The sequence below is a fragment of the Chiroxiphia lanceolata genome, chromosome 10, assembly GCF_009829145.1.
Source record: "Chiroxiphia lanceolata isolate bChiLan1 chromosome 10, bChiLan1.pri, whole genome shotgun sequence".
Taxonomy (NCBI): Eukaryota; Metazoa; Chordata; class Aves; order Passeriformes; family Pipridae; genus Chiroxiphia; species Chiroxiphia lanceolata.
The window spans coordinates 1,942,616-1,966,439 of record NC_045646.1 but is presented as its reverse complement, the minus strand read 5'-3'; the positions used below and the strand labels follow the sequence as shown (position 1 = coordinate 1,966,439).

General features: G+C 42.6%; 1 protein-coding gene and 1 non-coding gene across 2 annotated transcripts; both read left to right on the top strand.

The window, feature by feature from the left end:
• Positions 1–1,966: 1,966 nt before the first annotated feature.
• KPNA4 (karyopherin subunit alpha 4) lies at positions 1,967–22,773 on the top strand. The gene is made up of 17 exons (XM_032698316.1): positions 1,967–2,168; positions 9,554–9,598; positions 10,373–10,462; positions 10,549–10,578; positions 10,662–10,714; positions 11,442–11,537; positions 11,625–11,710; positions 13,658–13,744; positions 13,953–14,122; positions 14,216–14,260; positions 15,143–15,274; positions 15,512–15,640; positions 17,140–17,244; positions 17,884–17,955; positions 18,655–18,817; positions 19,615–19,709; positions 20,789–22,773. The coding sequence occupies exons 1-17, from the start codon at positions 2,100–2,102 to the stop codon at positions 20,885–20,887; spliced, it is 1,566 nt and encodes a 521-aa protein (XP_032554207.1). The 5' UTR covers positions 1,967–2,099; the 3' UTR covers positions 20,888–22,773.
• Positions 15,965–16,269, top strand: LOC116792042. The gene has a single exon (XR_004358986.1).
• Positions 22,774–23,824: the final 1,051 nt, after the last annotated feature.

Sequence of the window (23,824 nt, the reverse complement as noted above, 5' to 3'; positions counted from 1 at the left end):
CCAATATTCTGGAAGCCTGGGAGGAACAGGTATTACTCTGAGCATATTTTCTTAATAAGTTAAAGCTGTGTCCCAAGTATCACGGGTGTTGTGAGCTTTCAGAAGGAAATACCCTGGGTATTTTGTAAATAAACCACTTTGTTTTCCTGGCTCTTGTTGATCTCTCCACCTTACCACAAACTTTCTGTGGTTTGATCACCTGCATCACAGAAAAGGTGCAGAATTAGGAGATTTCTTTTGTATTTCTGAAGACTCACTGTCAAGAGGCAATAGTTTGTCAGATACAAGTTTTCAATGAGTAATTTTTTTTAGAGTTAGGAGTGGTTCTGGGAGAGGGGCAAATACAAAGTGTAATGGGGTGAGGAATTAAACTGTCAAATTTTGGCTCCGTGAGGGGAGCAAATACAAACCATAGCGAGGGGATGTATTAAAGTGTTAACTTTTGGCTCCATGATGGGGGCAAATGCAAACTCTAGAGAGGGGAAAGATTAAACTGCTAACTTTTGGCTCTGTGAGGGGAATGAATGCAAAGACCAGTTCAGCTCCATGAGGGGAGCAAATCCAAGGTGTAGTTAGTGAGGGGAAGGATTAAAGAGTTAACTTTTGGCTCCATGAGGGGCACAAATCCAAAGTGTAGTGAGGGGAAGGATTAAACTGTTAACTTTTGGCTCCATGAGGGGAGCTAATGCGAAGTGCAGCGAGGCAGATTGAAACGTCAACTTTCAACTCCATGAGGGGAGCAAATACAAACCGTAGTGAGGGGACGTATTAAAGTGTTAACTTTCGGCTCCATGATGGGGGCAAATGCAAACTCTAGAGAGGGAAAGGATTAAACTGTCAAACTTTCAGGTCCGTGAGGGGAGCGAACGGAAAGTGTAGTTCATCTCCATGAGGGGGGCAAATCCAACGTATAGCAAGGGGAACATATTAAACTGCCAGCTTCTGGCTTCATGAGGGAAATGAACGGAACGATTAAAGTGTTAACTTTCGGCTCCATGAGGGGAGCGAAGACAAGGTCTAGTTCGACTCCATGAGGGGGGCGAATGCAAAGTGTAGTGACGGGACCAATTGAACTGTTAACTTTGGCTCCACGAGGGGAGCAAATACAAAATGGGGTGAAGGATTAAACTGTTAACTTTCAGCTCCATGAGGGGAGTGAAACATCAAGTGTGTAGAGTGAGGGGAACGATTAAACTTCCGTCTCTGTGAAGGTCATGAACGCAAAGCCTAGTGCGGGTCAGGATTAAAGTGTTAACTTTCAACTCCATGAGGGGATGGATTAAACTGGTAACTTTCGGCGCCATGAAGGGAATGAACGCAAAGTATAGCGCGGGGAAAGATTAAAGTGTTAACTTTTGCTCTATGAGGGGAGCGAACACAAAATCAGGTGGGGAGACGGAATAAACCGTTAACTTTCGAATCCAAGAGGAAAACGCAAAGTGTAGCGTGGGGAAAGATTAAAGCGCTGACTTTCGGCTCCACGAGAGGAGCGAACGCCAAACGAAGCGCTGGCTCGCATTAAAGCGTTAAGCTCCGCCTCTGACAGCGGCAGCGCAGGCGCCGCGGCAGGCAGGGAACGCCCGTCCCCGCTGCGCTGCTCCTCCCTCCCCTCATTCCCCGCACCGCCCAAGATGGCGGCGGCGCTGAGGCGAACGCCCCCCCCCTTCCTCCCTCCTCCCTCTCGCGTCAGCGCGCGCCCGCTCCCTCCCTCTCGCCGCCGCGCGCCATTGGCCGCGGGGCGCGCGCGGCGCAGCCAATGGGCGGCGCGGCCCAGAGCGAGGCTGGCCCCGCTTGCCCCCCTCCCCTCCCACCCCCCCCCGCCCCGCTCGCGCCGTCCCTTCCCTTCCCCTCCCCCGCGCGGCGGCACCGGCGCGTTGGGGCCGCGGGACCGACCCGCTCCCGGCTCCTCCCGCTGCACGGCCCGACCCCGGCCCCATCCCGGCCCCGCAGCCACAACACCCGCAACAGACCCGGCCCTCCCGCCTCGCCGCGGGCCCGGCGGGGGCTTCCCCCCCGGCGCGCTCGGGCCCCGGGCGGAGGAGGAGGAAGAGGAGGAGGAGGAGAAGGAGGCGGAGGGGCCCCCCCGCGCCGGCCCCGCCATGGCCGACAGCGAGAAGCTGGACAACCAGCGCCTCAAGAACTTCAAGAACAAAGGCCGCGACCTGGAGGTGAGCGGGGAGGGCACGGCGAGGGGAGGAGGGCGGAGGGAGCGGCGCAGGCCGCGCGGTGGGGCGGGCGCGGCCCGGCCCGGCCCGGCCCGGCCCGGCGGAGCCCGGCGAGGGGCAGCGCCCGCCCCGGCGGCCCCGCGGGGGCTCCGCGATCCCCGGGCCGGCGAACCCCCCGGCCGGGCACTGCCGGCGCCGCCGCCCACGCCGCCCCCGGGTCCGGGCGGCTCGGCCTTAATTTCTCCATTAACAGTCGCTCCGAGCAGCCCCTAAAACCCTGAGTCAGGAATTAGGCCCCAGCTGGGTGTAGTGCTGCGTGCCTCCAAATAAATAAATAACTGCCTGCCCTTTATGAGAAATATTATTTTAAAAACCCCCAACCACTTTTCTCTCTCTCTTTTTTTTTCTTTTTTTTTTTTTTTAATGTTACTCTCTCCCTGCTTTTCCTTTTTTTTTTCCCCTCCTTACTTTTTAGAAGCAGCTCTGGCTTCCTAGCGCGGGGCCTCGAAACTTTTTTTGGGTGGCCGCATTGCCACATCCGTTGTCTGAGCTGTGAAGGTGCTTCCTAAATGCGGCAGAATATATATAAAATATATAATTAACTCGGGGTTTCCTCGGTAAATAGTAAGATTTTAAAATTAGGCGTCAACTCTCTCCCTTAAGCACACACCCAGGAGCTTCAAATTGTCAGTGCAGGGTTCTGGATGAGAATTTTGGCCGGTTTTCACTGGCCTCATGGTGTCCCAGCGTTTTCCATAATATTCGAGTGTTTCATGTGAAGACAGTACAGCATTTCTGTTTCAAAATAAAAGGTTCATTTATGTTGCTGGCGTTAATTAAAACATCAGCCAAGTTTCCCATCTGAGCAATTCAAAAGTCAGTAACACCTCAATTTCTTCTCCAAGTAGATTGATAAAACAGTTTATTATTTAGTTATATACAAAGTTTGGCGGTGCCAAAAATACTGGGAGTGGGAATAATTAATCGCTCTGTTGTGAGGTTGGTTAGTAACCACTTGCCCTCGCGTGTTAATTTGTTTTTATATAAATTCTGTTATCATTGACTAGACAACTGTGGGAAGGCACACAGAAATGATAATACAGTGAAAAAATGGGATGAATAGGAAGATCCAGGTTGGAATTCAGCTGCTTGGGTGCCTGTGCACAAAGTTTTTGGGTAAATGGGCTGAAGTGGGGAAGGTTCAAGATGGACACATGCAGGGAAACCACGTGTGTGTGTCAGGAAGCAGGGGATCTCTTCGGCGTTGTTTCTTTATTTGCTTGTGCACTTTAAATGGCCTTTTACCCAGTGAAAACCCACTGCAGGGCCGTGTTAAATTTTAGATATTGACATTTATCCAGCAAATCCTGGAGCATATGCCTGGTACCCAAAATAACCCCCGTGCAGGGCTGTTTTTCATACAATAGCTCGGGCTCCTGGCTGTCCTTGCTGCTAATTAACTGCTCCCACATCCCAGTTGTCATTTGTGAGAGGGAATTGGCCCTGGCCACTCAAAGAGGAGTGTCCTGGGATGGGATAACCCCTAAACACCCCAGTTATTGGTGCTTTGGGGACAAAGTTGTCTATTTGCTTGCAGAGGAAGCCAACACTTGATCTTTATCTCCTTCCCTCCTCCCTCTCCTTCACTCCTCCCCCTTCTTATCTCCTCTGAATTTCTGCCTTCACCATGTGGTGCTTTTCCAAAGAGTCTTATTTTTCTTACCCGTGACAGTTTACAGGCAAATAATAAATCCCTCTAATTGTGGTGCATCCCAAGTTAATAGATACCTCTAGACACTGTATTAATATACAAACTTAAAAATGGTATTTGTATAATCCCACATTGCTCAAATCAATCCACTGGCAGTTACATTGCCAGCAGTTCCTGTCACGTTGTCCTCACCTTCCAGGACTTAAATATTCACGGAAGATTTTGGTGTTTCTTACAAAAAACGGTGGAATTTCCTGCATTTTATCTCTTAAAGTACTAAGCATATATTTACCTTTTTACATACTTAACGACTTAAAGTTGAACTTTGTTTTTTCCATATCAATGTGCTTCTAAAAATACAAATTCTGGCCTGGAGAAAAGGGGTAAAAAAAAAAAAAGACAGAAAACCCAAAGCACACACACCTGTTTTACATGAGAAGTTCAGCAAAATTCTTTGATATGATGAAGTGTTGGGTAAACCCTTGTAAACAATTGTGCCATGTGTTTGGAGATGACAGATTGGTGATGGCACTGGGAATAAAGTGGGAGCTGAGGCCACAAATATAAAATACCTCCTTGTCTTTTTTTCCTTTTTTATGGTCCTGCTCCAAGGAATACACAGGATAATAAACTTTTTAACAGTGGGGGAGTTTGTGCTGTGAGAGCAGTAATTTGAGGCAGTATCTCTCTGTATTTTTGAGCATTTCTAGTCAGGTCTAGTTAAGGCCTTCAAGATTTAAGAGTTGTTAGAGCTGTGGGGGAAAAAAATAGTGTTGTTACAGCACAAAGAGGAGCCTTAAAAACTGCAGAAGTGGTCACTTTTTTTTTTTTTTTCTAACATCCAGCCCCAAAATCTTCCTTGAACAAGGGCTTATCTGGGCTCTAATATTAAATCATGCAAATGCTTATCCATTAGGGAGCTGGTTAAGGTGACTTTTTTCATCTTGTGTCTTCAAGGAGGAACAGGTTTTACTTGGGCTTTTTTTTTTTTTCCTTGAATAAGAAAGGGTGAGCTGGTTTTTTTTCTGTTTGTTGTGGGTCTGGCTGTGCTGCCACCAAATCTTCTTTCCAATTTATTTTTAATTGTAGTCCCACAGACCTTGGAATCAAATACTAGATCTTTACAATGAACAGGCCAGAAAAGTGTAAATTCATCATGTCTGTCATAGTTTTGTGAGCAGTTTGGGTTTAAATAATATCTGTTTAAATGCTGCATTTAGGGGTCTTGAGTGCAGCCTTATTTTGGGAAGGTTTGAAGAGATTTGGGCTGTTTTATTTTTGCTTCATTTTGTTTCACCAGGTGATCCAACATATCATTTTCTGGTGGTGACTGTTGCCTGCTGCAGCATTCAAATCTCACTGACATTTAGGTTTTTGGGGGTTTTTTTCTGAGATGAAATAAAAAATATTTCATGCATATTATTTCTTTGGGAATACTGGAAGAATCTACTGAGTTCCTGCTGGCTTTTCCTTCCCTGACTCTTAAGAATTGCTTTAATAGTGGTAAATAGATATTTCTGCTCTGTAATTGAGAGATGCATGATGTGAAATGATGATAATACTGTGATGCAGAGCACTCCAAAACTAATTTTGGAGCAGCCATTGAATCAAGATGTTTTAAGATCAGCAGTGTCAGGATTTTAAGAGTTACCAGTAACGTTCAGTGGACTTTAATAATGTGTTTGAGAACACCAAGGAAGCTCCAGGGGAGTGAAGGAAAGGTGCTGTTAGGAGATACATTGAATATTGCAGGTGCTTTGAAGCTTTTCAACCTTTTCTGTATCCCACACAAAATAGTTTCCTTGGGATTGAATATGGAAGAACTGAAGGAGAGCAGGAATTTCACTCACTGAGTTAAAAATAGGTTCCTTTAAGCTGACTTGGAGTTCTGTGGTGAAGCTCATCCATCTTGTCACTTCAAAATGATCCTGAGATATTTGTATAAGGCATTTGATTTGCCATGCACAACTTCTGCAGCAGAAACTGGGGTGACAGCACGTGCAGTGTCCTTTTGATTTGTATTTATTTATCCATACCTGAGAATCCCATTATTCTTCTGAAGGGGGAACAGTTGCTGAGATTTGGTGTTTGGGGGCATCTTCTAGAGGCTGTGTTGGCTTTAAAATTCCAGAGGATTTGTACCAGTGATCTTGGGAGAAGACTCGATTGTTCCAGTTTGTAATGGATCAGTGTAGGAGAGAAATAATATCTATGCTATCCTAGGATTAGAGTAGGGGGGAAATAATGGATGGAGCAGGGCCTGGATCACTGGATTACACTGGCTGTGAAAAGTGGGGGGTTTTATCAAACCCAGACTTGAAGTTGGATGTACCTGGAGGGCTCTTCCCTTGTTTTATAGTTTGGTGCCTCTTAGAACTGGGAAAGACAGGCTAAGGTTTCTTAGTCATTGCTGTGGTTGGAGACAAATCCTCCCCATCCATGCAAAGTGAGTGCTTTGAGGAGCTACTCTGTGAGTAAGCAGTGTTTTAATAAGAAAACAATCAAAAATGCCATCCAGCTCACAAAAATTGAGGAGGTAAATAATCCATTTCCACACCTACACCCCATCCCCTCCCCGGGCTGTTTTTTGTTGGGTTTGTTTTCTGTTTGGTAGCAACTTCCTAGGGAGGAACAAAGGCCCAGCCAACTCTGCTGTGCACTAACTGTTGCCTTTGGAGTTCCCCAACAGAAACTCTGTGCCTTTGGAAACCATTCCCTGGAATGAGAGGAAGAGGTGAAGTTCTGCCTTTATTTGTGTGCTGCCAGAGCTTCCTGTTACAGGTGTATAAATGGAGCTGCTCAAGTGAAATATTTTATAACAGCCAAAAAAGAAAAACCACCTACCCACCCACCAGTGAAGGCACTGTGTGGTGCTTCAGGGAAAGAAGAGGGGTCAGGATCCTGGAGCACAGTTCCAGGTGTGTTTAGGAAGGGCTGGCATGTGGAGCTGGGAATGCTGCCTCTGTTCCTGGCGTTGTTGTGAAAACTGGGATGTCTGGGGATCCTGCAGGCATCAGCTACCACGAGATTTTAATGATAAGCTGAAGGGCTCAGTCATGACTAATGGTCAGAAATAGCCCTTATGATAAATCTGAAGCTAAATATAATTGAAAAAAAGGAGGATGGAGGGGTGGCCATCCCAGGGTGACAGAAATAGATCGGATCATTTGATTTTTGATGTAGCAAACGACAAACAGGATCCAGGGACTGCAAGAGCCACATGAATTCCTGCTGAAGTGATGCGTGTTTTGCCATTGGAGCCCTTGCCAGGGCCATCCTGAACTCTACTTCCAAAACTTTTGAATTGAGAATGGTTTCCTGCTCAAGTTGTGTCAGTGCAAGCTGGGAACTGATTCAGAGAAGTCTGACGAGTGAGATCTCCCACAGAACAGAAGGAATAATGTCCCTTTCCAATGCCTCACTTCCTGCCCTTGGAGCTGTTTTCCAGAAGACAACACAAGTTGATCTGGACTCTGCTTGGCAGTTTAGTTTCTTCAAACTGTTCCATCCCCAGGCTGAGGTGATGATGCCGTGAAACTCCAGGACAGAGCTGACCTCAGTTCTCCTTTGTTGTGCTTTTCCTCTTCCCAGGAGGAAGAGCAGTGACAGGTTGACCAGTAATAACTATTTTGTCAACAGACCACTGTTTACCCAGAGGATTATTTTAGTGGAGCCCTATTTTGGTAAATTGTGCCTAAGAGTGACTTCACTGGCAGCTTGTCTTGCATGTGAAGGCTCTTGTGAGTCCAAGGTGTGCAGGTCTCTGCAGAGCAGGCAGGAATGAAACCAAGGGCCTGCCAAGGGAGGGCATTCTTGTTCCAGCAGAGGATTTTTAAGTCTAACCAACTGCATATATGACTTTTCAAGTAAAGAAACTTCTAAATGACACAGCTGAGGCTTTGTTCTTGTGCAGGTCCCACTCACTCCTCCCCCTGTCTCTGTCACATGTGCTTGTCCTGGTGCTGTGTTACCACCACTAATTGTAGCAATTACTTTTGGTATCCTTTACACCTTAATGTCCCTTTTAAGTTGGTGTTACAGCAATTCAGTGTTTTACTCCTTGAAAATGTCCATTGGGTTCTTGCTCTTGGTGACCAGCAATGTCTGGGAAGGATCACCCCTCTCCCCCTCTAGCTTTCTGATAGGAATGCTTCTTCTGTTGGGTTGTGGTTTGGGAAGGTCTTAATGGTCCTGTGAGCTCATCAGGGGTGTGGTGCAGTTCTGCAATCTCATTATCAGAGGTTTTTCCCATATTATTTTCATATTGGATGTGCCAGGTTAGTCTTGGAGAGGCTGCAGTGAGCACTGTGGCACAGGCTGAGAGCAAGAGCCTGCAGGAGATCGGTCAGTTGGGAAGTTGTAGCATCTTCCCAGAGCCTCTCAGTGGTGGGATGGGATCCAGGAGTGGATCAACTTCTCTTGGAGCCTAGAGAGTGGACCATGGAGTGCTTCCTGCCTTCAGCCCTGCTCCTCAGATCAGCCATCCATGGTCCAGGTGGGGAACACACCTTTCCTGGGGAATCCCAGCTGGGAATGCTGCCCTGCATTGGAGCACCCTGTGAGGTGTCTGAGGCACAGGAGAATTTTTAGTGTTGGAATACTTTGCACTTGGCTGTTGTGGCTCTTCCCTGGTTGCTGCAGCTGCTGGAGGTGCTCCTGGGTTGGATTTCCCCTCCCCTGCCTTTTTTTGTCCTCATAATGAGCTGCATTTTGGTCCTCAAACCATGACAAGTTCTGCCTCCAAAGCAGTGGGGAACCATCCCTTCTTTTCCTTTCCTGTCCTTTTTTTCTTGGAGCTCCTTCCTTTGAGGAGATAATTTGTGTAGCTCAGAGCTGAAATTTGATTCTGAAGCAATGCACATTATTTTTGATAAAAAAATAATTATTTTCTGAAAGTCAGGCATTTAATCCTTATCTTCAACAGCTTCTTGCTGTTGATGTTGAGCTGCTCCTTTTCCTTCTGTGTTAGTGCAGACCTTTATTTCCAGGGCTTCAGACTTTCCCTGGGACTTGTGGAAGTGAAGTCACAATAAAAGTGGAATTGTTTTGAACTTTGCAGTGAATGAGAACGGCAGAGTTCAAAGTGTGGAACACAGTCACTCCAGACTGATTTATTCTCTTGTTTTCACTGCAGTAACAAAGCATAATAAAGCAATTTATGTATATTTACAAATTGATTTTTTTTCCCCTCAACTCTGTCAATGGGAGCTGTAGAGAAAATAACCCCCCAAAATTGCTCTGAAAGTACCAGGGGTTTTATGTGGTTTCCATCTACACACAGTAGTTTTGTAGCCTGGCTTTGCTTACAAGGTATCTTAATTTGAGCTTGCTTATAAAGCTACTTCACTGCTGGTTTGCCATGATCTTTATAATGCTTTTGGGGCTGGTTTAGGCACAACTCTTTCAACTTTTCCCTTTCAAGGACACCTGTTTATTCCTGGTTCCATACACCCTTTTTTCCTCATCATGAACACCTAGGAGACTGTTTTACTGTGAAATAAAATAGGCACAAATAATATAGTTACTTCCATTTCCTGTAGGATTTCTGCTTTTATAATGAAAATTAAACCCTTTGTGTACAAGTATTTAAAGTGCAGCAACTTAAATAGTTGTACAAGAACTTTTAAAATTGGTCTGAGTTCAGAATATGATGTATTTTGATCTTGATTCTTTGCAGACTATGAGAAGACAAAGAAATGAAGTTGTCGTGGAATTGAGAAAGGTGAGATGATCCAGGATTTTTGTTATTAAATGGGATTTTACTTAGTAAAATGTAAGAGTTTCTGTTTAAGACTTTGTTCTTTCTGTATCCACCAAGAACATTGTTCCACTATCTCTTCATCTTTACTAATCTAAACTTTGGCTTAGAAGGAGGTTCTGAAATTTTTATACCTGGTACTGAAAGTTCCATAATTTTTTGTCCTGAAAACCAGGGTTTTACTTGTAATTTAATAAATCACTCTTGCTCCTCCAGCCAGGTTTTAAACACTACAGAAAGCTTGGTTTTCCCTTTGAAAATCAGATGCTCCTGCTGATCTGTAGGCAGAAAGCTGTTTTCTTACAGCACACAATAGAGTGGGAGAGTCTGAAGGTAACACTAGAATTGTTGGATAACCGGCTCCTGAGGAAAGGAATCACAGCTGGAATTATTTTCCTTGTGGGATGAACAGAAAGTTGGCCTCTGGGAATTGCTGTGTCTCGGTAGAAGTGATGACAAATAGGTCATGATGTCAGTGTTGATGGATTTGTGCACGTGGAACTTCCAGCACAAACTGTTGCTGTGTCCATAAAGTTGGATGCAGGATTTTTTGGGAAGAAGTGGTTTCCGAAATGTGCTTCTCTGTGCAGTCCATTCCAACTTCCTGGTAATTTTGACACTATCAGTGACAACACGTTTATGATGCTTGTTTAAAACAGAAGCTTCTCTTCCTTCTTTTACACCCCCACACCTCCTAAATCAAAGTTTTGAAGGTATTCACTCCTTTTTCTCTTTCAGAACAAAAGAGATGAGCATCTTCTAAAGAGAAGGAATGTTCCCCATGAAGATATCTGTGAAGATTCTGATATAGATGGTGACTTCAGAGTGGTAAGAATTAACTCCCAAGCTTATCTTCTTTTTGCAGGCATTAAAAGCATTTTGAATTTCTAACTGCTTTTGTCTCTGTTTTCTAGCAAAACACTTCTTTGGAGGCAATAGTACAGGTAAAACCAACTTAATTGTTCAAATATTCCTCATGTCATGGTGACAAATGTGTGAAAAATCTAATTATTTTTTTTTCTTTTAGAATGCTTCAAGTGACAACCAGGGTATACAGTTAAGTGCTGTGCAGGCAGCAAGGTAAGAACACAGCTTTCTCAAGTATCTTGGTTTTTATTCTCATTTTATCATGCTTTTGGAGTCAGAAAATATGTTCTAGCTTAACTGGAAATAGTATGTAATTAACTGATTTTTTTTAAAAAGAAAACTTGATATAGAGAACTTCAGAAAAAATCAAGGCATCTTTTTAAGTAGTGTGGATTGTCATTGTGGATAAATATATGGATTTATCTTGGTGCAAACTTGATGTTTCTCACAAGTAGAGTTAAACTGTATAATTAGGAGGACTGTGAAGTGTTCAGCTTTAAATGCAGAAGGGTCTGAGTATCTGCCTTGGTGGGTGGAGGAGGAAGGAGCTGGTGGAGGAGAGTGGAGCTGGAAAACTGTCACCAGTCAGTAAAACAAAGACCAAACTTCCCTGGTAGAGAAAACATGGCACTGAAACTGGATGTAGTGGTTTTGGATTTCCAGTAGCCAAGTAATTTTAATTTTGGGGCTTTGTTATTTTCACTTGAAGTGGAGAAAACAAATCTTTTTTGGTGTTTGGGAGTGGAGAGACACACTGGGGAAAAAATTCCCAGCCTGGAAGCTGGTGTGGCACTGGGACAGTTTGTCAGGGATGTTGTTGGGACTCTGTGCCTGGAGGTTTCCCAGACTCAGCTACAGGAAGCCATCAGTGCCCTGCTCTGGATTCCTCATTGTGATTTCTCTGCTAAATCTGTTATTTTTTTTCTCCTTCCCCAACCAGGAAGTTGCTCTCCAGCGACCGCAACCCACCCATCGATGATCTAATAAAATCAGGAATATTACCTATTTTAGTGCACTGTCTTGAAAGAGATGACAAGTGAGTATTTCGTGTTTTCATTGCTGATGTGTGACTGATCTGAGAACTCACATTACAGTAATTGTTGTGTTTCTCTTCCCTTGCCAGTCCTTCTTTACAGTTTGAGGCCGCGTGGGCTCTGACAAACATCGCCTCTGGAACCTCGGAGCAGACACAGGCCGTGGTTCAGTCCAGTGAGTCCAGCAGGGTTTGCTCATGGGTAACACTCTGAAGCTGCCACAACAATAACATCATCTAAAACACCCTGTAAAAAACATCCACATCCCCCCTGTTCCTCTCAAGCAAGTTCACGAATCCACACGTTGGATTCGGTTGAAATCAGGTTGTTGGTCACTGAAGGACCTGCCCATGAAGGTTCCTGCCAGATGTTCTACCTCTGGCAAGTGGTGTCAGGTGAATCACAGGCCTGCTGTTGGTCTTTGTTTTCTCAGGTTTAAATTCAGTTGGGTTTCCTAATGGTGAGTAACATCTCCTGGAAACTCACAGTATTTTAGCAGAGTTGGTATCTGCTGGTTTCCAGTTTTCAAACTTAAAAAACAAACAAACAAACCAAGGCCCAACAAAAACCTTGAAACAAACACCAGAAACCCAACCAATCAAAAAAAACCAACAACAACAAACCCACAGGAAACAACAACAACAACAAAACCAACCAAAAAACTCCAGTGGAAGGATCTCATGTCCCACTGCAAAGAGTGTGGGAGAGCTGTGGACCAAGTCTAGAGAGTGCCTGGCATCATACTCTTCCAAAATCAACTTGAAGGAAAAAACCTGTCCTTCATACTGCATGGAAAGAAATTGCTGTTGGATTTGCAATCTGAATTTTGTCAGGCAAAGGAAACTTTCTTCTGTACCCCGAGCATGTCTTAAGTTGAAGTAGTGCTTCTGTTGGTAAAGCAGAACTAAGCAGAAGTGTGCAGGATTTTTGAGGGTAGTGAATGAAAGAGAGCTGCTTGAGCCTCCTGGAATAATCAAACATGGTGTGAAACAAGTTTTGCCTAAAATTTAAGCAAAAAAAAATACACAAAACTTACGTTGGTTGCAAGATCACTTGCCCTTTGCTTTCCCAACCTCAGTGTTAAAAACCTGTTGACTTTGTTTAATTTGGATTGGACCCTTTCACTGTGTATCTTAATTCTTTTAACTTCCCTTTTTCCCTATCCTCTTCCTTCCCCAGTTGCATCCCGAGTTTTCTTTTGGAAATCTAATTAATAGATAATCTGTCCCACACCTCTCATCTAGAACACTTTGTATTTAAACCTAGTTTATCAACAAATTGAGCACTGCTGTCAGTGGTGTTCTGTAGGTCTGTGTATGCACTAATTAGTCCATTTAATAACTCTGACACGTGAAAATTTGATTTATTTCAATGAAAAAGATGGTCTGTTGTAATCTTTCCAAAAGTACTTAATATACTTTCTGGGAAGGTTTTTTTTCTCCTTGCATCCAGGCATTATAAAATACCCTTATTTAGTAGGAAACAAGAATCCTGCTGTGATTTATTTCTCTCTAGTAAAACATGGTTTACATTGAGAGAGCAACTAAAAATGCCAGTTTCTCTTGAAATCTGTGATCTAAAGTAAATGGTTTTTTTTATAGGCTCAACTATTATGTAAGCAAGCACCTTAGTACTGGGGGAAAATAAACCAGGATCAATTATCTAAATGTGGAAACCTTTCCTGCCCTCTTCCTACATTCCCAGTCCATAATGGAGCTGTGCCCCTACTTACTCTTAAGTTGGTTCATTTGAGTGGGTGAGGCTGGTCTTAAAGTTCCTGCTTTGCAGTTGATTCTGATGCAAAGCTTAGTGACATTTATTGAATTCAGAAATCCTGTGCTAAATCTGGAGTCCTGACAAGCTCCAGTAAACTTGTGAGACTTGCAAACAAATTCAGTGTCGGGGTTTTTTTAATATTCTGAAGGGCAGGCTCTGTAAGGATACACAGCAAAGGAAGAATTATTGCAGTGTTTTATTTCAGTGTCACCTGGGGAATCAGTGAACTTTTGACCAGTTCTTTACCAGGAGAAAAATTTCTGATGTATGAGTTGGGGATGTGAATATTTGGTGTTTTGAGAAGCATTTCTTGACCATCCCCTGGGGGTTTTTTTGTGCCTTTCAGATGCTGTGCCGCTTTTCCTGAGGCTGCTGCATTCACCTCATCAAAACGTCTGTGAGCAAGCTGTGTGGGCTCTAGGAAATATCATAGGTTGGTGTTACTCCTGAAAACTTCTAAGGATGTTTTAGTGTCGTTTATGAAGTTTTTGATGGACTCTTCAGGAATGTGTTGGGCTGTCCACTCTTCTTGGTGGTTTGGCGTTGTCTGCCACCCCTTTCCCTTGCCCACACATCCCTAAATCAGTGAGTTGTGGAACTTTGCTGTTGAAATAACAGTGATTCTGTGCTGTCTCTCCCAGGTGATGGACCCCAGTGTAGGGATTATGTTATTAGCCTTGGAGTAGTGAAGCCTCTGCTGTCCTTCATCAGCCCATCCATCCCCATCACCTTCCTAAGGAACGTCACCTGGGTCATGGTCAACTTGTGCCGCCACAAAGACCCCCCTCCACCCATGGAGACCATTCAGGAGGTGATGGAATTGGGACCCAACCCCGGCTGGGGGTTTTTCTGCCTTAAAAATGACTTTTAAAGTATAAAAATAACTGTTCCTTTCCCTCCTCAGATCCTTCCAGCGCTCTGTGTTTTAATTCACCACACGGATGTAAATGTAAGTAACCAAACTCAGACTCACTTTTATGCTCTGTTATAGTTTTGTAGCTGAAATACAAAGATTAGTCATAATTAACTCTTTTTCTTTATAAAAACCTGTGATGTTCCCTTTCATTAGGGCAGACTTATTTTGATATCTTTTAACTGCTTATTTTTAAGTATCAATTCGTTTTTTTCTCTGGTATTTCTGTGTCTTTGCAAGTGTTTATTTGCATGTACTTTCCCTGCACTTAAAAATAAAATGCAGTTTCACTTGTATTTCTGTGAGCATTCAATTACAGATAAATACAGGAATTTTTGTGCCTAGCACTTGAACCTGTAATGAAAATCAGTGTAAATGAAATTAAAAAGTGTCTGCTACACATGTCAAATATCAGGTTTAGATGCAACTTCTGAGGTGTCAGATATGAACATTGTTATTTAATAGTGAAGTAAGTGAGCAAGACTTTACTGAAATAATAAAATAGCTCATCTTTTGCCTAAACATAAATGAGATTTTAAGATTCTTTGCTTCCTACTGAAGTTGTAGCTCAGTTGTCTGAGTTGATGGCAACAGTGCTTTGCCAAAATATGTCTAAATATATTAACTAATGTTCATACAGTAATTATGCTATTTAATTTCTTGGCTGTAAGTAGGTGAAATTAAGCTTATTTGAATTTTGGAAATGGCTGTATTTCAATCAGTCAGGAGTTGTCAGCTGCAACAACACTCCATTTTTACAAGCTGTCAGTCGAAATGTTCAGATTTACAGCTGTTTAAATTAGATTTTCTGCGTGTGAATGCACAGCACTAATGGAAATTAATCTTTCGTTTATTTTTAACTGTAGTTTTAATTATTTTGGGTGACACTGGTGCTATTTCTGTCCTGTTTCCTGTCAGATATTGGTAGATACAGTCTGGGCACTCTCATATCTAACGGATGCTGGCAATGAGCAGATCCAGATGGTCATAGACTCCGGAATAGTCCCTCATTTGGTTCCTCTTCTCAGCCATCAAGAAGTTAAAGTGCAAGTAAGTTTGGATCCCTTGAAGGAAGTCCTGCTCAAAATGTGCTACTAGAGAAAGTAACTGGTTTCTTTTTAGAGTTGGACTTTAAAGAGCTTTTTTATTTTTTTTTCCTTCCTGTGCGATGCAGCATTTGCATAAAAGCTTTTGCTTTCTGAGCTGTTTGTGCTCAGCCAGAAAAAACAATATTTGGTGAAAAGAGCTGCCTTTAAAGGAAGTGTTTTGTTTGTGGTTTATTTCCAGACAGCTGCTCTGAGAGCTGTGGGAAACATCGTCACCGGCACCGACGAGCAGACACAGGTAGTTCTCAACTGTGAAGCTCTCTCACATTTTCCAGCACTTCTGACACATCCCAAAGAAAAAATTAATAAGGCAAGTGATTGTACCTGATTGATAACTTTTATATTTGGCTTGGCTTGGGTCCCACACGATGCAGCGTCGCAGAGGTTTGAGTAATTGGCTCCTTACACCAGTTTATGGCAGTTTGCAGCAAGTGCTGGGGTTTTTCTGGAGATTGACATCCACAGGAAAATCTCTAAGGAGCTGCAGACTTGTACTTGACAAGGATGTTGTTTCCTGATTTTCTTCTAATTGAATTTTTATGAAATCAAAGCTTTATCTTCTAAATCTGGCTGTTGACTTAAAAGTTGGGAGTTCTCGATACGTGAAATGTCACTTTAATTAAACTGACTCTCTTGGAAGTGATGAAATAGAGATAATTGGATGTCTTTGAATGGAGTGTGTGTGAGAAATGGAATTTAAACCAAGTGAGCTGGGGGTGGGGTGGGGGATGTGTGCGTGTATGGATGGAAAAGGCTTTAAATGGGGGCACTGACTTCCGTGCTGACTCCGGAGTGCATCTGAGGCGTGTTGGGCACTTCTGGGGCCACTCTGCAACACTGCCCATGATTAAAGCCCAAAGCAAGCCCACCAGGAGAAGCCCAGGCATCCTAAATCTCTGACAGGGTCACTGATGAAAGTGGTCCTGTGATCTGATCTCAGAGACTCAGTTGAATGAAATGTGAAAATTCCAGACTCTCACGTGGAGAGAAACATTCAGCTAAAAAGTTGTTGTTCCAGAGAGATTGACAAGAGAACTGAGAAGTGATGGAAGGTTTCTAGGAAGGCAGAAATCTTTCAGCTGTAAGATTAGAAGCTGATACTCTGAATATACTGAAAATTTAATGTGAAACTGTTATTTCTTGACTAAAGGATCGATTCCCACTTAAAAAGGTGTGTGGGGACTTTTGATTCTTACTGAGCATAAGAATCCAGACACAGTCTTTGGCTTAGTTCAAAATTTAATTTTAAATTTAATTTTTAATTTAATTTTTAATTCAATTCAAGACTGGGAGGGGCTGCTGGGGAAAAGATCTGTTCTTGCACACTGTACCAGGCACCTGCTTTTGGATGTTGCTGGAAGGAGAGTCCTGGGCTCGTGGACAGAATGAGCATCAAGGGTCCAATAACTGTTGAAAATGAAGCATTTAAGTAATAGGTGTTGTGTTTTCATGATGATTGAAGCCAAGGAGAGAGACGTGAAGGAGGTGAAGAACATCTCCTGCCACTCTCATGTGTGGAAAACACAATGCTGTCATGCATTTTGGAGCTCTTCTGGCCATCAGCTGAAACCTGCTCCAGCATTCATTGTCAGAGGTGGAAGCAGTTACTGAGTGCTCATTTGTGACTTTTTTTTTTGTGTCCAAATAATTTTTCCTTTTAACCTGAAGCGTTTGGTTGTAAACTGGTAACAGTGAAAGATTGGAGAGTCTTGTGGAGTTGGAAAAATGTGCATGTTAGAGGATCTTGCTGGAGGGGGAATAAATGCTCTGGAAGACTGAATTAATTCCTGCCATCCTTTTGTTTTGCAGGAAGCCGTGTGGTTCCTATCTAACATCACTGCAGGAAACCAGCAGCAAGTTCAGGCAGTAATAGATGCAAACCTCGTTCCAATGATAATTCATCTTCTAGATAAGGTCAGACCACAAGGATTGCTGTTGAATGCTCATGTGGGACTTCAAATACCTGTGTTTGTTTTCAGCTTTTGGGTTCTTTGTGTCTTGAAACCTGAGTTTCCAAAGCACCCTGTGCTCCGAGGATCTGCCTTGTCAGAAACAAGGGGGTGGCTAAAAGAATGTAGGAAGTGTTCAGGGGAAAAGACCATTCGTAAATAGTTCTGTTAACTGCCAATTTATTGATCCCTGAGAAAAGAACTGGAGATCTTTCAAATTGAATAAACAGCCCTGAGCTGAGGAACTTGAGAGGCAGCCACAGTTGCAGTGTGTGCAGGGCTTTATCAAAGCTGACACTTAGTGCTTATCTCTGCCTGTAGGACATGACAGCTGTTGATAAGGAGTGGGAGAGAGTGGAGTGAGTGCTGCACTTTTATGTGCTTTGATGTAAACAAATTTCCCTTCCCCTGGCAGATCGATTGGAAAACGTGGTTACAGGGAAGGGAGGAACAGAACAGGATTTGGGAGTTACTTTCCCTGCTTACACACAACTGATAACAGTGGTACTGTGCAGGGTGGACTGTAACAAGTACAAGCTTTTCTGGGAATACTGCCTTCCATAAAGCCTGGAGTGATTGTGTCTGTCTGTGGTTGTGTTTTCAGGGTGACTTTGGTACTCAGAAAGAAGCTGCTTGGGCAATAAGCAACTTAACGATCAGCGGAAGAAAAGACCAAGTGAGTCAAACTTTGAGGTCCATTCCTTGTCTTGGGTGCATTTGAGGGAGTGCCAGGATTATGGATGTCTCTGTTCCTCCACTGTTCAGTAACTCTTCCCTATTCCACAAGGGAGTGGAGAGTGAGCTTCAGTTGGAAGCTCATTCATTTCTGGAATGACGTGACATCTTAGGGTGGCCTGGGAGCTGTGAGTGACTTCATTCAGGCTCTGATGGGATTCCTGGGCATTCCACAACTCCTTTTACCTTTTTTCCCCAACCATCAGAATGTGATAATTACAAGGGTAGCATCCCATGAGTAGAATTACTGTAGTTCATTGTAAACCCATATTAGGGGCAGGGTTGGGTGGTGCTGTTGCTTATCAAAGATGAGGTTGAAGCTCCTTATCTGATACTGAAAAATTCAGTCTCTGCTACTTGTGTGTTGTAGTCCTTAAATATATTTATAACTTGATCCTTAAATGTCACCTTTTAATAATAATAATAATAATAATAATAATAATAATAACAACATAATAATAATTAACATAAATGTTACCTTTTGATGCTCCAAAGGGGGTTTTTGAAAGTGGCCAGTGCAGAATACCTGGTTGGGTAACTTGGAGTGCTTGGCCTTCGTGGAGCTTGTTTGCATTTGTGTTTGTGCTGCACTGTTTGTCTGCCACATTCCTGGTGTAACTCCTGCCTTTCCCCCCCTCAGGTGGCTTACTTAATCCAACAAAATGTAATCCCTCCCTTTTGCAATTTGCTGACAGTAAAAGATGCACAAGTTGTGCAAGTGGTTCTGGATGGACTAAGTAATATATTAAAAATGGCTGAAGATGAAGCAGAAACCATAGCCAACCTTATAGAAGAGTGTGGAGGTAGGAGGATCAATATTTCCAGAGTTTTTTTTGCAGAAATTGATGTTTTAGCTTCCTGCTGTGTGTTGGTTAAAACCTTTTTTAAAGTGACCTTTTCATGCCTATCAGGTGAATATACCCAGCTTTTCCTACCTAAATTAAAATGTGGAGGAGCTGGATAATGGCAATAAAACTTATTAGATGCTGATTTTTGTAACAGTCATTTATTAGACAAATTATTCTCATCGACAGATTAGTTTCTGTTAATGTAGGGATGATGTGCTTACCTTAGTCATGCACAAGTCATGTCCAGGTGGACTTGAAAAAAGGGATCCCAGATACAGTGGTTTTAAAAATGTGATAACTTTAGTTTCCTAATGGCTCTGAGACTTCCTCTATGTTGGTTGTTACTTAAGTTGACTGAAACTTTTCAGGGATGAAAAACAGTGATATTAAATTTGGGCACAGGTAAAAAACTGGGTGGGATTTGTTAACATGGAGTAGAATAGTCTTTAAAATACCAAATCTTGAGGGAGAGCAGAAAAATCAAGTAATTGGTGATGGCTGGGAGGAGAAAAGAGATGTTTGAGCCTAAAATCTGCTTGTCAGAGCTCCAAAAATACTTACATGTGTATGAACTGTGCACTTATTTATCTGCATATGAATGTGTATAAAAATATATATAAATATGTCAAATATGAGTTTACAGCACCTTAATCATAGTCACTCTGTTCCCAGATTTGTTTTTAATTTCATTCTTGGAAAATTGTTTTCCCTGAACTTGGTGTTCTGATATTTTCCTCGTGCGTTTGTGGCAGGGCTGGAGAAAATTGAACAGCTACAAAACCATGAAAATGAAGACATCTACAAACTGGCTTATGAGATCATTGATCAGTTCTTCTCTTCAGATGATGTGAGTGTGTCACTCTCTGCAGTCTGCCCTCGTGGTGGTTTATATTTATAAATATGGTTCGGGGTAAAGCTGCTCTGTGGACTCGTTCGGTGCGGTGCAGAACGAGCCCTTGTTTGAACCGAGTGCCTCTCTCTCCATTCCTCACCATGAAGCATCTAAAGCAGATCTGATGCCTAATTTAAGCCTCATCTCTAGGGATTAAAATCCCAGGCTTTGAATAGTTCCCTTACCTCTGAGCCCCTGCCTGAGCCTGACATTTCCCCTTTGATAAGCTCCCTGCTGCCTCGAGGGCCGAGTCGGAGCTTCTGCTGCTCCAGGCGCAAAGCACTTGGAATATTGGGATAATTTCAGGGGTGGGATGTGCTGATCAAGAATGTCGTTTTCATTTCAAACACGTGACACAAATCAAAGGGAGGTTGGATTTGTGTGCACTTGAAATCATAATTGCAGAGAAAGGAAAAGCAATCATGGCAGTCTGGGCCGTGAAGGGAGAGGGGGTTTCTGCTTGGTTGGAGAACTGCAGAAATGGTAGAGCTCAGCTGCATTCGTGCCCTGTTTTCACTTTGAAGATCATTTTGTGCTAGACTTTCACTTTTATGTGAGCAATAACATCCAACTCTTGTTTAGCAACTTAAATTTTGCATAAAGAGCAGGTCTTGGAATTTAATTTAATTTAATTTAATTTACGCAGTGTGGTAACCTGCGTTACCAAATATGTGCTCCCCAGTTTAAATAGAAACTGCAGGCTGGGTTTAATCCTTGCTTGACTTAATGGTATTGGTCATCTCTTAAGAACTGTGACTGTTTAGAAGACTGACAGAATACTTTTCCAGCAGTGAGAATTCCATAAACAGGATATTATTGGGTGCCATGTGGACCTTCCTGCTAAATAAAAGCTAAAACATTTCAGCTTAAATTACTTCACTTTACTGCTCTACTAAACTGGGGGGAAGAATGGCAAGACTCAGTGCAGGGAAGTTCATTAGGTAGAGAGGGAGATGATTTTTGGAGTGTGCAGCTCCTGTTTAGTGAGGTTTTGTGTCCCTGTCCCCACTCACAGTGTTCCCATTCCGTTCCAGATTGATGAAGATCCAAGCCTTGTTCCAGAAGCAATACAAGGCGGAACATTTGGTTTCAATTCATCTGCCAATGTACCAGCAGAAGGGTTCCAGTTTTAGAGTGGTATTTTGGAAGTTAGGTACAATGCAGCACTGAATAAAACAAAAAAAAAAAGGTTTGATCCATCAATCTTGGCTCATGGGATCCGCTGCTGCATTAAATCGGGAAAGCAAATGTGAAGATTTCATTTGGAATCACAGAAAAGCCCAAATGAAGTCAAGATGGCGAGTGGGTGCGAGTGAGAATGAGTGGCAAAATGTAATGAAAAACTTCACACTGAATGCTTATTTAGATTGTTCAAAGAAAAAAGGGCTACAGGTCACAGATCTTCAGTGCCTGAGACGGAACACCGACTTCCTAGAGCAATTGGGGGAAATGCAGTATATCATCATCAAGCCTCGTAAGCATAAGAGAATAGGATGCCCACATAAGTCCAAGAGAATGAGCCCAGGCCTTGCTATGAAGCACCGTGTGAATGGACACCGTTGAGTGAATGTCTGGACTTGCTGCCAGGCTGGATCCCAGCGGGGGCTCCGGGCTGGATCCCAGCGGGGGCTCCGGGCTGGATCCCAGCGGGGGCTCGGGGCCAGCGCCGGGCCTGCCGTGTGATGAGAGAGTGGGTGTGATGCTGTCTGTGAGCGCATGGAGCTTGAGTCGCCTTCAGGGGGCTGGAACAACCGAACCCATCCGACTTGGAGTGTCACCTTACACTGGACACCAGACCGGTTTAGCAGCAGACTCTGGTTTACTCCTGCAGCCTGTGTTTCTCTTGTTTTGTTTTGTTTTGTTTCCTTTGTTTTTTTTTTTCTCCCCCTCTTTTATTTTTTTTTTTTTTTCCTTTCGAGTTATTTTTAATTTCTTTCCTGTACGGCTTCTTTTTAGTTGTTTGTAAAGTCAGAATTTCAGGAAGGCTTCCCTGTGCATTTGCACCAGATGAATGTTTGATGTTATGAAAAGCTTTTCCATATCATCAAAACTAATTTGTAGATTTTTGCATGGAAAAAAAAAAAAATCATTCATTTCCCTTCAAACTAGACTGTGTTGCAGTACACAAGTTGCCATAATAGTAGAAAGCAGTAAAATGTGGTAATAAAAAAAATCTCATCCTTTTCATTTTCAAAGATAACATGAAGACCTTTGCATGTGGTAATCTACAGCATAGTTCATTTTTAGATTTCGTTGAGTCCTGTAACCAAAATGTTTCTGTTGTGGTAGGATACCGTGCTGTGTTTCAATGTTACTTGTTTTCAAACTTTGTTTTCTATGAAAATGATATGGAAACGTCTAAAAATTGAAATTTGGTGCATATGTACTGCCGAATAAAGACCGAGAAAAGAGGTGTGAATAGATGTACAAATCAAGTCATGGTTTGAACACCTTTAATATGCCTAATCCAATTGTTTTAGACTCTTTTTATCTTAGATGTAGGCAGCCATGAACAATCTATTTTGAGCCACTTTAGAGAGAAAACTTTGTATTTTTAAAACTTGCACAAAAAGGATGCAAGTGTTTTTATAATTGGAGGAATGCCTCAGTTTTGAGGTCCTGCACACTAAATTCAAGGTGAGGTTACAAATTTGTACAAACTGAACTCTTTATAAGGTGGCTCATTGTAGGAAATGCTGTGCCTTCCCCTTTGAGCACAAGTGTTGCATGAACAACAGTTTGCTATAATAAATAAAACATACCAGATTAGCCACCATTAGCATCTATATCTACCTTGTGTTTTAAAAATCAACTGGTAATTCTGAAACACTGTAGAATGGATAAAGATTATTTTGTGATCATAACTCTTTGTTGGACTAGAGTATTTTTGCAGCATTCCTTGTCATCAGAAACATGGTTAAAAGTTTAAAACTAGAAGCAGCGGAAACTAGCTTGTGAATTTATCCAAGTAGAGTGCAGGCTAGGCTGTCTTGGGGAAAATAAACATTAAAACTTGCAATTCTCGTGCTTTGGGTGCTTCTTTCTCTTAATACATTTCATTTTTCATCAAAAGGTGCAGAGGTTGTTTGAAGAAAGTGGCTTCCTGAGTCTCTGGTGTGAGGTTTTTACCTGCCAAAGGTCCCTGTGTGGTGTGGAGGCACATCATTATTTTGGTAGAAATCTTAAGAAATAACTGATTTACTTAATTATGTATTCACTAATAAACTAGGGATGTTTTAATGAAGGGAAATAAAATCCTTTTTAGGGGAAGTTCCACTCAGTAAATTACCATCTTCACACTAAACCACCTTTGTGGAGGATGTTCTGTGGAAAATCGCTTTATTAGAATCTTTTCTTTTTGAGGGAAGAGGAGAACAGATGTTTGTGGCAACTGTACTGAACTTTCTGAACAGCTTTCTTAAACAAAAACCCATCAGAACACTGGCAAAGTCTGTATTTACTGCCCAAAAATGCCTTTTTTTGGCACTTCCCTGATGTACTATAATTCCAGTAAATTACCTTAAGCTGGTGCTCTTCAAGCTTTCTGCCTTTTTTGGTGGGTTTTTAAGTGAAAAATTCTCCTGCCCTGCTTCCCAGCAGATCCTGTCACTTGTTGGTTTACCAGAATGTGGATAACTGAAATATTCCAGCCTCCACAGGGTGGCACTGCTGGAGTTTTTCGGGAGCAAAACTGAAACCACTTTGTCCAGTGCCTTTTTTTTTCCCCCCCAAAGTTGCAGTTTGAGATAATGGAATTAAATGCTTGGCTGGGGAAAGGGAGTTGCTTGGGAGTCTTGGGTATAAACAATAAATAACTTGGATTGCCTTTAGGAATATTGATCATATTGAGGTTGGATATTAATCAATTCTTCCTGTGTTTTGGAGTAAAAAATTCTCATTTCAGCTGAACTTAGGGTAGCAAATATCTAGAAAAAGATTTAAAAATATTTAAAGGACAACAATTAATCCATAAATAATCCATAATGCCAGGTAGGATTTTTATCCCAAGGAGCAGCGTTGCTGGACCAAATAACTGCCCTGGAATTTTGGGATCTGAGAAGAATATGGTG

Bases quoted from the DNA above. Each gene is read 5' to 3' on its own strand.
- KPNA4 (XM_032698316.1), top strand. From the start codon at position 2,100: ATGGCCGACAGCGAGAAGCTGGACAACCAGCGCCTCAAGAACTTCAAG. The intron at 2,169-9,553 runs GTGAGCGGGGAG...GATTCTTTGCAG, and splicing joins ACAAAGGCCGCGACCTGGAG to ACTATGAGAAGACAAAGAAA. The intron at 11,538-11,624 runs GTGAGTATTTCG...TTCCCTTGCCAG, and splicing joins TGTCTTGAAAGAGATGACAA to TCCTTCTTTACAGTTTGAGG.